Below are 14244 nucleotides of genomic sequence, written 5' to 3' on the forward strand. Positions count from 1 at the left end.
TAATTTTACTGGGTAAGCGATAATGAAACTTTATACATACTTAGTTTATTAAACACAGATACTATAACTATAATAGTCATTTTTATATAAAACAAAGAGCTTTTGTTAATTTCACTGCCCTTGGGTTATTCACATGTCCATTCAGTGCCAATGCGCTCATACACACACCGAGAGAGTCTGTGTCTGTATGCACTCTGTAAAGTATATGCTCTATTTGCAAGCACAATAGCAGCTCTACACAGTTCTAATCTTTCACACATTGCTTGGTCTGAGACCACTTTAACAATTACATAAGCCAGTACATTAAACGTGTCACTGACAAACATCCAACCCATGGAACAAAAAATCAGCCCGTGGAAACAGTTTGAAAGTAGCCCAGTTGGTACAAAATAAGCCCAACCCCTGCACCCAATTTGAGAGAGATCTCACAAAAAGCAGAACTTTTTGGCGTCACTTTGGTGTAGTTTGGTTGTGTGTTAGATGGATTAAAGGAATAAAAATAGAACCGTCCTTACATTGTGATGCATCAAAACTGATGGAAAACTTACTTTTTATATTAAACAAATATAGCCTATAACCTTTTATTTTACCATCTTTTGTTGAATATTTTCATGTTTACTATTTAATTTTCAAGCTTATGTACAGATTGTCCTTATGTTCTCAGTCTGTATTAACAGATGTACTTATAGAAATTTGCCTTTTTGTTGAATTGTGTCAGATTCTCATTTAATAAAAAAAAAAAAAAGAAAAGAAAAGAAAAAAAAAGATGAATTAATGGAATAGTTCACCCAAAAATAAAAATTCTCTCATCATTTACTCACACACAGCCATCAAAGATGTGTATGACTTTATTTCTTCTGCTGAACACACACACACACACAAATATTTTTAGAAGAATATCTCTGTTGGTCCTTACAAAAGACCTTGTTCACAGTAATGGCATCTTTGATTTTTAACAGGAATAAAAACAACGCTGTGAGGAATAGACTTACCATCTCTTCAGTGGCACGTATGGTATAAAGCTGTATAAAGCTCCAAGATGCCATCTGTGTTTCCACAACTCATGTTGTCTGGAGTTTTTTGTCTACTGAATGTTCTTGAAAAGATATATTTTCAATGTTTTGTTCGTGAAACAATCCAAAAACACTTTCAACTGCAGCATAGCCCACTGGAGAGACTACGTCTATCCCTCACAGCCTTGTTGTCATTCCCATCAAAATTCAAAGACAGCGCTGCTGTGAATGGGTACCAAAATTTTGAATCCATAAGACTCCAGTGGTTAAATCCATGTCTTCAGAAGCGATTTGATCAGTGTTGGTGTTAAAAGTAATGCGCAATATTTTTTTTTTAGACCATAATATTCTTTTTAAATAAAGAATTTGTACACTTTACCCGTATTGTGAGAAAAAAGTGTGCAAACTTCGAGGAGGAGATGTAGTGCAATGGACATTGTAGTTCTAGAGACTGTGAGGCTTGCCTAACAGACATTCATAGACAATGAAGTTGTAGTCTGTGTGCGCATGATGGGTATTGTAGTTCTAGAGAGTATGAGCCATGCTTATCAGTGATGGGCAGAGCACAGCAGGTCTTCTTTTAGCCCACCCTGAGATTTATGTTTTAAAAATGGCTAAATATTGCTGGTAAAAGAATGTAAACCTGAACGTTTCAGTGGAATCCAGTTGTACACATCATTTGCCGTGGTGGATTTGTTGTGTGCTGGAGCTTACGTGAGCAGCCATCATAAACTTTGCCTTTGCCATGACAGTCAAACCGAGAGTTAAGAAATGTGTCCTCATAAGTGAAAGTGTTTTTTTGTGATTGATTCATGTACGCTGCATTTAAAATTGTGTAAACACAATTCGTGTTATAATATAGCAAAGGTGGAAGCTGGGAGAAGTCTTTCTGTGGCCACAGCATGATTATAGTTATATACAACGTGGAATGATCGCTGACTGTTTGTGCATCTGAATTTCTTTATTTTAAAGCTGCCATAACCACTGCCCTAGGACCAATTTGCATCCAAAACACGCCACTTTAAAGCATTTAACATTCAAGATTTGGCTGAGTGAAACATGACTGATTCATGTGTAAATATACACTGCATTAAAAAAAATCAGTAAACACGTTTAGGCAGAGGGATTATAAGACTATTCTTCCAATGGTCACGACATGATACACAGGTTGAAATACTCGCTCAATTTACGGACTTATGCAGCCGAACTGCTCCGTGTTACAGCTCCCTGTAACTGGGAGAATGGGATGAGAAAAGCTGACTCTGGATCAGTGGCTGCAAGCAACATTCTACATCGTTTGTGTACGCAGAGAAAACGTCTAAATTTCTATAAAGTTTCAAAATGTTTGTTTTATAATAAACAAGTAGTTTGATTCGTGAAACAAACCATTTTTATGACATTTTGGTAGCATTAAAAACTATTCCATTCAAGTTGTATGAATATGCATGTTTGAATTTGTATGCGATCAACCAGTGGCATCTGTATGCACCGTGGATCAACTCCAAACAAGCGTGCACTGAGATGACTTAAGTGAAAAATATTATTTTATCATCAGACACGGTCCTTGAATGGCATTCCCCACTTCATTTTATTTTGACTTTTGAAAAACATCTCAAATGGTCTCTGGCATTGTCAATATGACGTGAAGACCTACTTTCTAAATATCTGTTTGTTTACTATGTTGTTTTGACATGAGTGCTGTACAGTAGCTAGCATGACCTGTAATGTCTCTTGTATGCAATGCATGGCTTATTAGTATGGAATGCATAGCATAGCAGAAGAGAAAGTGGCTGTGAGAATAAAGTTACGCAAATGTAACGCAGAAGTAACATAACACTTTACTTTTCATAAAAGTAACTTTTTAATGAATTTAGTTATTTTTTTAAGGAGTAATGCAATATTCTAATGAGTTACTTTTAAAAGTAACGTTACCCAACACTGGATAAGTGTGGGTTGGAAACAGATCAATATTTAAGTCATTTTTCACTATAAATCTCCACTAACACTTCCACATATTTTTGATTTTGGCGATTTACATTCTTTGTGTATATCGCCACCAACTGGGCGGGGAGGTGAATTCATAGTAAAAAAAAAAAAAAAAAAGGCTTAAATATTCATCTGTTTCTCACCCACAGAATTTATATTTACTATAAATTCACCTACCTGCCCAGTAGGTGGCGATATGCACATAGAATGTGAATCACCAAAAACAAAAGAAGAAGATTATGACAGTGAAAGTGGAGATTGATAGTAAAAAAAGGACTTAAATATTGATTTGATTCCAAGGGTGAGTAAATGATGAGATAATTTTTGTTTTTGGGTGAACTATCCTTTTAAATAGACTTAACATTCATGGTGGGTCGGCTCAAAATTTTGTTTACATTTTTTTAAACAGTGCAAGTTCGCCTATGAGTTAAGACAGGAAATTATTGTAATGAGCACAGAATTTAAGTCAGAAAATGAAAGGACCAGACACATATACAGATAGGCACATTAGGTACACATTAAATGTTTTGTGTAATTTTATATCTCTGAAATCCATGCATATGTAAAATCCTTTCATACCTGTTACATCAGCAAATTGGTTTGTATACAGCACATACATTACAATCAAACTTTTTAACCATTTATGGTCTTTAACTTAATATATAATATTTTAAAAAGCTATATAATTTTTGTTTTTTTTATTAAATTGTGGTCTGGGGCTGTGCGAGAACAAAAAGTAAGATAAGGGCATTCATTTAAGTAAAATGTGTTATGTCACTCGGTGTAGCAACATCGGCTAGGCACTAGACAGATTCCCAGCTGCAGACATCTCCATTATGACTCAAATGTCTATTTGATGAAATTCCTGACCTTGACAAAGCTCTACGCTCAGAAGCAATGAGCATTCAAGAGACCTATAGGGTCCAATAAAGATAGCACACCTGGGACTGTGCTATAAAAGCACCATCACATATGTACATGCATCTGGTTCTATTTTATTTAGGCTATTAACAGATGTTGTGTTTTATTTATTTTTTTATTTATTATTATAGAGTTCCCATACCTTTTCCATGACTCTTCCAGTTATCTATGGTTACTAGATGAGGATGTTTTTATTTTTTATTTTTTTTTTTTTTATCATTTAATAGAGATTACACCTACAAAAAGCAGTTTCTAGCCAATGAAATATTTTAGAGCTGAGCATAACTAGACAATTCTATATTCACTATAAAAATGTTTGTGACTTTACCATGACTTTTTATGAATTTAATTTCCATGTCTTTTTCAAGCCTGGAAACCCTGTTAATTGGAATTCAACACCAGAGAATGAGGTGAAAGCAAGTGCCTTTTTGACATATTGTCTGCTGCCATCATTTGTTGCATAACAGGAGACAAATCTGACTAAGGTTAAAACAAACTGTGACCCAACATGCTCCTATTATATGTGTAATCCACATTCTCAGGAGTGTTCTGGAAGCAAGCAAATAATGAGAAAAGAAATGAGGCTAGATTCTCTCTCTGTTGCTGGGCTACAGCACCAGCTGAGTGGGAAAATATTCAGCAGAAAGCTGCAGCCGGTGTACCTGGCCAAGGCCAGAGCGGCCCAGGCCTTCATTTGGTAAGGAGAGAAACACTGCAGCCTGGGATTGTGTCATGTCACATTCTGCTCATCTGTCAATGTAGTGGATTATTTCTTGAGAGACCAGAATTGGCTGCCCAGAATCGGGCCGCCATCAATCTCGTCTGAGAGTGGAGTGCGGGCGGGGGCCCATCCTGCATGGGCTCCTGGGATCCGGGCAGCTTGGAGCCGGTGCCTGAACAGGTGATGGAGCAGTGGAGCGACTCCACTCGTTACTCAATATAAGCCTCAGCTGTGACAGGGAAGGATTTTTTGGTTGTTTCTCCAAAATATGGGGGATGGAGGACAGAAAGAGAATTTAAAGCAACCAAATCCATTTTGGTATTCATGTCAAGCTGCTGTTATAGGAGGTAAGCCGATTCCTGCTGTATTGTGAAATTCCTGAACTGCATGGAGGATTACACTTGTACAGAGAGCACCTATGACCTGACAACTACTGTATCCATCATGCTCACACAAATAATGATTTTGCTAACTGTGTTGCTAAAGCTACCAGACTGCACAAGTTCTGTATTCACAGCACAAACAGATTCTTTTTTATTTGATTTTTGCCTCTTTTATTTTACAGATACAGAAGCGAGTAATACAATTATTGGGAGAGATAGGGGACAGGGGATCAGGACATATCACAGGCTTGACACAAACCTGCAGCACCCACATGAGCACCACAACATTTCAAGATCATGTGTGCTAATAAACACTGTGGCACAGCTTTGACACTCATTTGTGTACAGGTTTGCCATTCCCTCTGTCTTACATTGGTTGAGCAAACAGCCAGTGCTGTTGTGTCGAGCAGGTTGGGATGCAAAGCAAAGTTCTGATAGTGCCACAGAGCAGCAGTGTCTACACTTTTCAAGGGAATCAACCTACAAACAGCTTACTTATAGTTGTCCCTTAAGCTGGTAAAAAAAAGAGGGTATTTTGGAATAGAATAAACTGCACACTGCACTTTTAACTTCTCTCCTAATTATTTCTACACCTTAAACACCACAGGCATTATTCTTTCTTCAGTACATAGAAATACACAAACAACTATTATTCAGCACAACATTCAGGGAATTACCTGTCCATGTAGAATCTTGAATTTTTCTTCAATAATAAATGGACTTTACCAGAAAATGTAGATTGATAAACGTCTGCCTCGAACATCTTTTCAGTGGCAGGAACATCAGCCTGTATCTCAGTACTTCCTAAAGATTTTGGCACTTAAACTTCCACCTTGATTATGGAAATAAAATTGCTCCTGGTTACACTGAAACCCTTCTGTCAAAACTATAGAATAATATGGTGCTGTTCTCTGCTTTCTGGGTTTTGAAGCATTTTTGGCATTGATATAAAGTGTTTGTCCTCGAATATCATCGTTGGGGGTGTTTCACAGTTAAATAAATGATGACAGCTTTTCAAAATGAATCATCCTCTGCTTTCCTTTACCCAGTTTCATTTTTAATTCTTGGATACTTGTTTTAATAGGCTTTGATTGCCAGATAATAGCACCCTGGAAAGAATTTAAATTTTAGATCTCTCTCCAGGCAATGGAAATCTATTTATATTTAAAGGTCTTCTTAATGAAACTAGAGATGGTTTTAGAATTACAAAATCAGTTTTAATTCAATTATTAATAACAGTTGTTTAATTCCCAGAAAATTGCTTCCATCCAAGCGATTATTACAGTGATGGTCCTGTGTGATATCATGTCAAACTTGCTATCTTAAGGCAAAGCAAACAAGACACAAGTAAATATATATATATATATATATATATATATATATATATATATATATATATATATATATATATATATATTATTATTATTATTATTATTATTGTGTAAAACTGTATGAGAATTGAACATGTACTGAGAAAAGATCAAAGAAACAGAAGTATAAAAGTAAAAACCAAGGCAAGAAAATGAATAAGAATGAAATAAGAAATGATTACTTAAAAAACTGAAAAGTTAAAACTGATCTTAGATACATAGAAATTTGATATTTTTCAAAACCCTTTGTATTTTATCTAAAATTACCAAAATAAACACTGCTCCAGATTCAAGTCCTTCAAACCCTGCTATGATGTTTTCCATCAGTTCACATTTTATTTGTTTGTTTGTTTATTTATTTATCTCTTAATAATAAAAGTATACTAAAATCCTGATGGTGGAATTGTCAAGCAAAATAGATGCCTCATTAAAAATTTCATCAGCTTTACCCTGGCAGATATCTTTCTCAAAGTAGGTAGACTCATAGTCAGAAAGCAGGTAATTCTGAAGGGCAGTCACTGCCGTCTGCTGACCTGACATCAAGAAAGCTAATTAACAATGCAGCCAGCTTTAAAAGTTTGTTGATTCAGTTGACAAGAAATCTGGGACATTGTGGGAAGCCTTGATGAGCTCAGTGACATCTAATTAGCCTGTTCCAAGTCTTTGCTCTTTTGCCATTATATATATATATATATATATATATATATATATATATATATATATATATATATATATATATATATATAAAACTCCATTAAAGGCCTGGTTCATATAATAAGTGTAGTATTATATCAGACTGTTATAACATACACAAAGTTTTCAGATTTGAAACGACACCAGGTCAGAGTCATAGACACACTCATAATGATGTAATCATTACATCATTATCATTATGAGCTCATAAACATAACCATTATGCAATAATAAGGCTATGGATGTTTCAAAATATTCACCCTTATTGCCTATGGTGGTTACGACCCTGAATCAGCCAATAACAGAACTGCATAACTCAAGACGCTGTCTGAGCCTCTCAAAAGAGACATTTGCTAAACCATAAGCACTTCAGCAAGACAAGAGGAAAGGTCTTCAGCAGCTGAAATATGGATGTGTGTGTGTGTGTGTGTGTGTGTGTGTGTGTGTGTGTGTGTGTGTGTGCGTGGGCGTGTATTTAAAAGCTACAATCCTCCATTACCAAACCTTCCCAACCTTCCTAACACCAGAGAGGTGATTTCTCACACGACATGTGTAAATGTTCCATATTCTGTGGAGTGAGGGATGATTTCTTTTTGTTGTTTAGCTGGCCCCTTAAATTATTCAGAAAACACTTACTATGGGGCATGCTCTTCCTTGTACATCTTTGGCACTATGCTCTGCTGGGTCTGATAAAAACCTGGAAGCATGATGTTAAAAATTCATCTGGGTCTTTCTGATGTTCATCGCACTTTTCTCTGCTCGTATTGGATTAATGAGTTCAAAGTGCTTTGTGATATATGATGCTTCTCTAGACATGCATTTATACTGTCTCCTTAGAGAATAAAAATTAAAAATAAATGAGTTTGAGTTCACTATAATCCAGGCATTAATCAGCTATAGACTATACAATGTTTTGATTCCTGGTGCCCAGTTTTTTCTTATGTCTAAAAGGAATAGTGTGCTGTCATCATTTGCTCACCTTTATGCCATTTCAAACCCGTATGACTTCACAAAAGGGGAAGTTTGGCAGTATGTTTGACATGATCTCTTCCATATAAAAGTGATTCCTTTAAAGGCGTGCCAAGCACTGCAATCAAATTCTACAATTCCAAATAAGTTAGGAAAGCATTTTATACATAAACTATATGCACAGGACAAGAGCAAATATATAATGAGTATGCAGTAATCCAACATGCACAACATTAAATTGCTTTTGAATGCCTTAGCTTCAGTGTCTCTCTTGAAAGTATGCCACATGGCTGCCATTTGCATACTTAGTCTTGAAGGAAGACCCACCTTGCTGTCTATTTTCCCTCTGGCCCCCACAGCGCAACAATACTTAATTGCTGAATACATCCATAGAGCGGGCGATAGAAGTAAACTGTCATTTCCACCAGAGCTTCGGTGATCAAAGCTGCTCATATTCACAGCATACTGATAGGAGAGTTTAGCCTCAAGCCTGCCTCACATGCACATACACACACACACACACACACACAGCATATTTCTGTTTCTTAAGTCTGGATAAGGGTTCTAACTCATGATACAAAACCATTTACAAGCTGCTCGTGGAAAGCAAGAAAAAAGCATGCTGGGCCGGTAGCAGGGGGATTGCTATACAAATCTCTTTTCCAAAATACATGACTGAGGTGGCGCTCACAACTACTCATTCATCCATAATGAACGACATGGAGTTCAAAGAGAAGAGAATAACACACATACATAGATTTCTTACCTACCAAAAAGTTTCTTAAGTGTACCACATGCAGCATAACTCACAATGCCGATATTTTGAGAATCAAAGAAAAATTAAACATGAAAGTCAGACGTAGTCATCTCAAGCTCATTTGTCTTTTTAAATATAACCTTATGGACTGATGTGTGAGTGGAGTGTCCTCAACACACTCCACTAGAGCTTCCTTAGAGGAGCGTCATACAGCCACATCTACACAGCACTGACAACAGGACTTCAACATCTAAAGAACTGAGCTAACACTCCAGATGAAGAACTGATCAGTCTTGGGACAAATAACATACAAATAAATCAAGGCACTAACCCAGTATCTGTATGGCGTTGCGGCCCGGGCGGGTCACATGATGCTGCTGGATGGTCTCGTACAAAGTGGCGTGGCACAGCAGTAGGCAGCTAACACTTATCCACAGGGACATGAACCAGGACATGGCAGGAGCACTGGCTAGAGAAAAGATATCAAAGACAGAAGATAAAAGCATAACGCTTATTCTGTCTGATACATTGGCGCTTACACACCTATGTATGATTTCTCCCCTTAGCATTTATCTCATATGCGCACTTAACAAGAATGATTTCACGTCATGACTTTCATTTAAAGACATTACATTTTAAAAATGGCAATGCAGTTTTAAATCAACAGTGAAAGTATGACAAGATGCATTATTGCTTCAGAGATAATCAACCACTTCAGGTGCCAACTGATCACTGCACTTATTAAAAACAAAATAATTAATCATGAGGGAACAAGCCCTTATTTACTGTTTGCAATAGTTTATTGCAAGTTCTCTCATAACTACAGCATAACCTTGGGTTGATCAGTGTTGAGAAAATATATATCAATGCAAGACAGAAACACAATTCAAATGAGTTCCCTCGTGGCTTTTTTTTATGCACAATGTGTCTGATCTAAAAGGGTCGGATTGTGTCATTAACAATACACTAATATCATAAATTAAATGTCCAGTTCCAGTTAAATAAATCAACCTAAATATTGAATATATCAACACGGACTTGGAATGTTTAGAAAGTCTTTATGTTTTTCGCAACATAGCTATTTTAAATTGCAAGTAAAGAGGTGACATCTGTAAAAAACACTTTTTTAATTACTCCTCAGCAACATCTGAACAAAAATGGCAAAAATCCCAACATCTCCATCACTTTAAATGGCAAAGAGTGTTTAATTAATGGATGGCACATTGGAGTTATTTTGCATTCTTCAAGCTGACAGGAGCATCACTCAGGGTACCCTCAAATGACATTGAAATTTCCAATGAATATTCATCAAGCTTAAAATTAAGCATATAAATATTAACAGAACATTGTAATCCCTTTTCCTCCACTGAAGCCTCCTTAATCCGCAGTTTTGTGGAAATGTGAACTGGTCCCAGAGGATTTCTGTTCTCAAACTGCTAAATTGCCTAAGAAACTTAAACTGTCTTCATGAAGATAGTATAAAGAGATCTGACACATGCAATCAAGACTATTAATACAACAGAAGAAAATGAGTTCACAAAATTGTGATCTTTATTATTATTATTATTACTAAAATTAAGATCTTTATTAATATTCCAAGACTACATTGTGCTTTTTAGACAAGAGAGTTCATCTGGAAACAAAATAATCCACTTTCGACTTCAGGTGATCACCTTAACCTGATGCATTCTGTTGTATATATTTGATTTTCCACGTAATATTTTAAGTCAATCTTAAAATATTATGGGGATATGTGCAATGCCGCTAGGTTGTTGAAAGCAGCTTCGGGAGTCAGTGCGCGCAGCTGTCATCTAATTAATGCATTTATCTGATAAATCATCTGGCTGGATGGTTTTATTGGCATTACTTTATGGTCCGCGCGCTCATCATCATCCCATTGTGCTCCACATGCGCACTCCCCAAATGCTCTAGCGGACACACCTGCACACGATCCCCGCAGGACATTCTGCACTCTCTGCACACCGATGGTGTACATGTGCCTCGACTTTTTTGAGTAAATACTGTAGATAAATAATAATTATTTTTTATGATAATAACAAATCCTGTATGGTTTCAGACATTTCAGGGTGAGTAAATATGTAGTATAGTTTTGAAAAAGAAATACTTGCTCTGCATTTGAACTGTATCACGCTGTATCATAGACGTTAGTAGTACAAAATACAGCCCATGTGTATTATTGAGAGTAACATGGATGTTTTAAGTTCACCTATGAAGTAACTATAGCACCACTGAGCTGAGAAATGATTGACATGAGAATCTTATAAGCTTATATGATCTGCACCTTATTCAAACTGCTGAGAACTCTCATTTATAAGCAAAAAACAAATTATAAGTGGCAAAGAGAGAACTTTGCTGTAAATTTGCATGTTTTGCCTTTGAATTGGTCAGTCAAGTTTGTCATCTCCAAAACATGCACACTTGCTGACAGGCTTTAATGTCATTCTTGTCAAACTGACTTTCTGTAGATTATAATTCCCTCTTAATCTCTTTCTGCATCCCATTGTCATAAAATGTTCACACCTAGTCTTACCTGTGATATGTTGTCAGGAGAATGTCAAAGGAATGTGCTGTCAGTGTTCCTGCAAAAAAATCCTCAGCACATTGTCATTTATCCATCCATGCTCTCGAGAAAGAGCTTCCCAGCAAAGTTGCAGTTTGGATCTGTGGGTCAGAGGCGGGATGAGGTGACTCTTGTCCGTTTTCCTGCCCTCGATCCCCTCTTGTTGTAAGTCTTCCTGCAATCCTGCGAACAGAGCCAAACACCCAACACCAAATTCTCCCCTTACAGCTATGAAATGCTGTCAGAAACTAGCAGGGATTTGAGGGACAAGAGGCTTGTCATGTCACCTTTAAATCTTCTCTGTAAGGTGAAGCTTCTTCGGGGGATAACAAGCTAATTTCCCTCCTCACTTTTAGCCCACAGATAGAGGGTCCTGCACATGCGACGGCACTGCTCCTTCACACGCTCTCTCACTCATGCGCTTGCTCTCTTTGCCACTCTCTCCGCTCAGCTCTTTTCTCCCATTGAGAAGCCACTCAGTACGAGTCTCTCCTCTTCCCAATGTACTGATTGGTGTGCATGCGCATGTATGAGTGCAGGCGTGTTTGTGTGTATAGCAATACTGCCTAGCGAGTGGGAGAGAAAAAGAGAGGCATCACATGTCTTAAAGCAAGACTTCCCACTGTAGCTGAACAGAAAAACATCTATAAAATGTACTGTTGATATAACCTTGTTGTGTGTGTGAGAGTTTTGTGTGTGCAACTGCAGACTGGAAAGAGCTAAGATAGGATGAGTTAATTTCACAATATGCTACCTCAATTCCACAATATCTTGGAGAGTATGAATGGAGAAACTCAATATGCCGAAAGCAGTTGTGCTTTTAATAGAAGGGTGTCCGCAGCTGCGTTTTTAATCATCTAATTTTCCTGAGATTGAGATTCTTTGCCTGTTTGTACAATCTAAATGGCTCTTTGTATTGCGCTCTACTCTTGCTGGTTGTTAAGTGTTGCCAGAATAAAGTTGCAGCTGGCACGCCTGGCACACAGAAACAGTCCTTCTCTTTATATGCGCTGATGGTGTTGTGGGAATTCAGTGCTTATTACGATCCAAGATCATTTCTAGAGGTTATTTTTATTGGTTCTATTTTGTTCTTTTTTATTTATTTACGTGTTTATTTGTAACATTTTCCCATTTTTCTTTCTATATTACTGGCTCTAACAACATTTACACTGTATTAGTGACAGAGACCACTGTCTCTGTAGGGGGGAAACTGGGATATGAAATGTAGGCAAACCAAATCACTTCGAATTTTACAGGCGTATGCTGAGACAGCGGTGTCAAGATCTTTTCCTTCTTTCTTGACACAACTGACTACATCGTGACATTTCAGTGACAGTAAAGCTGACAAATGCTGCACAGAGCAGCTGGAGCGAAGAACCTGCACACTGTCGTCACATGAATATCTAAGGGCTGAAAATGTGTGAGTACGAGGGTAGATTTGCAAATCAAGATCGGAGAGATAAAGCACTTGACTTCTCTCATCTAATGCTTAAATCTGAGATTTATTTCTGATGGCAGGAACATGGTTCTACTTGAGCGCAGACAGTAAGTCTAGCCAAAGGGTGTTTTTCATCCTTCTGTTGTCTGAGATGCTTCTTGGGCATCCAAGTGGCAGGCACTAGCACACAGCCAAGACTGAAGTCTCAGGCTGGAGTGGAATAACTCTTATGGAGGGGTACAGGAGAAAAATACAGTGGTACAAAAATGGCGAGAGGCAAATATTTATTACTTCGTCAGTTGTGTGTCGTAAGAAGATAAAGTGACTGTATGCCAGCATCAGAGCCTTGAACTTGATGCGTGCATCAACCGGTAGCCAGTGAAGAGAGACAAGGAGTGGTGTACCATGCGCTCTCTTTGGCTGATTAAAGACCAGACGTGCTGCTGCATTCTGGATCATTTGCAGGGGTATAATTGCACATGCAGGGAGGCCTGAAATGAGCATGTTACAGTAGTCCAGTCTAGTTATGACAAGTGACTGAACAAGAAGATGTGTGGAATGTTCAGAGAGGAAGGATCTTATCTTCCTGATATTGTAGAGTGTAAATCTACACGATCTTGCGGTCTTTGAGATGTGGTCTGTGAAATTTAGTTTGTTATCGATGGTTACCCCTAGATTTCTGACCATTTTGGAAGGCGTTACTGTAGTTGCACCCAGCTGCACGGTGATGTTGTGTTCAACAGCAGGGTTGGCTGGAAAGACAAGGAGTTTGGTCTTGGTTGGTTTAAGTTGCAGGTGGTGTTCCTTCATCCAGGCCGGCAGAGATTTGAGCAGTCACTGTGGTGTCATTGGGCTGGAAAGACAAGTAGAGTTGCGTGTCATCAGCGTAGCAGTGGTAAGAGAAACCATGTGCCTGAATGATGGGTCCCAGTAATGTTGTGTATATAGAGAAGAGAAGTGGAAGAGAAGTTGCCCAAGCACTGAGCACTGAGGTACCCCAGTAAGTAGCTGATGTGACTTGGGCACCTCACCTCTCCAGACTACCTTGAAGGACCTACCTGAGAGATAGGAATTAAACCAGTCAAGCACAGTTCCTGTGATGCCCAATGAAGAGAGGGTGGAGAGTAAGATCTGATGGTTGACTGTGTCGAAGGCTGCAGAAAGGTCCAGTAGAATCAGGACGGATGATCTGGATTCAGCTTTCGCCTGTCTCAGCGACTTAGTGACAGACAGCAGGGCAGTCTCGGTGGAGTGTCCACTTTTGAAGCCTGACTGATTGTCATCCAGCAGCATGTTCTGTGAGAGATAGGTGGAGAAACTGCCATTTCAAGTGTTCTTGCCATGAATGGAATGAGAGAGACTGGTCTGTAGTGGGGTTAAGTGTAGGTTTCTTCAGCAGCGAGGTTACTCGA

General features: G+C 38.0%; 1 protein-coding gene across 3 annotated transcripts in view; it reads right to left on the reverse strand.

The window, feature by feature from the left end:
- The window catches only part of LOC127428075 (chemokine-like protein TAFA-1), a 240047-nt gene extending 228213 nt beyond the window's left edge, over positions 1-11834 (reverse strand). For 2 of the 3 annotated variants that reach the window (XR_007895020.1, XM_051676139.1), the window contains exons 1-2: positions 11365-11834; positions 9145-9282 (exon numbers count right to left, since the gene is read on the reverse strand). Coding sequence is in view for 1 of the 3 variants with exons in the window: in XM_051676139.1 (XP_051532099.1) it covers positions 9145-9268 (124 nt within the window). In the remaining 2 variants the exon portion in view is untranslated. The remainder of the gene's footprint in view (positions 1-9144; positions 9283-11364) is intronic. The other variant, XR_007895021.1, reaches the window with a different exon arrangement.
- Positions 11835-14244: the final 2410 nt, after the last annotated feature.

This window comes from Myxocyprinus asiaticus, chromosome 37 (genome assembly GCF_019703515.2).
Source record: "Myxocyprinus asiaticus isolate MX2 ecotype Aquarium Trade chromosome 37, UBuf_Myxa_2, whole genome shotgun sequence".
Lineage (NCBI taxonomy): Eukaryota > Metazoa > Chordata > Actinopteri > Cypriniformes > Catostomidae > Myxocyprinus > Myxocyprinus asiaticus.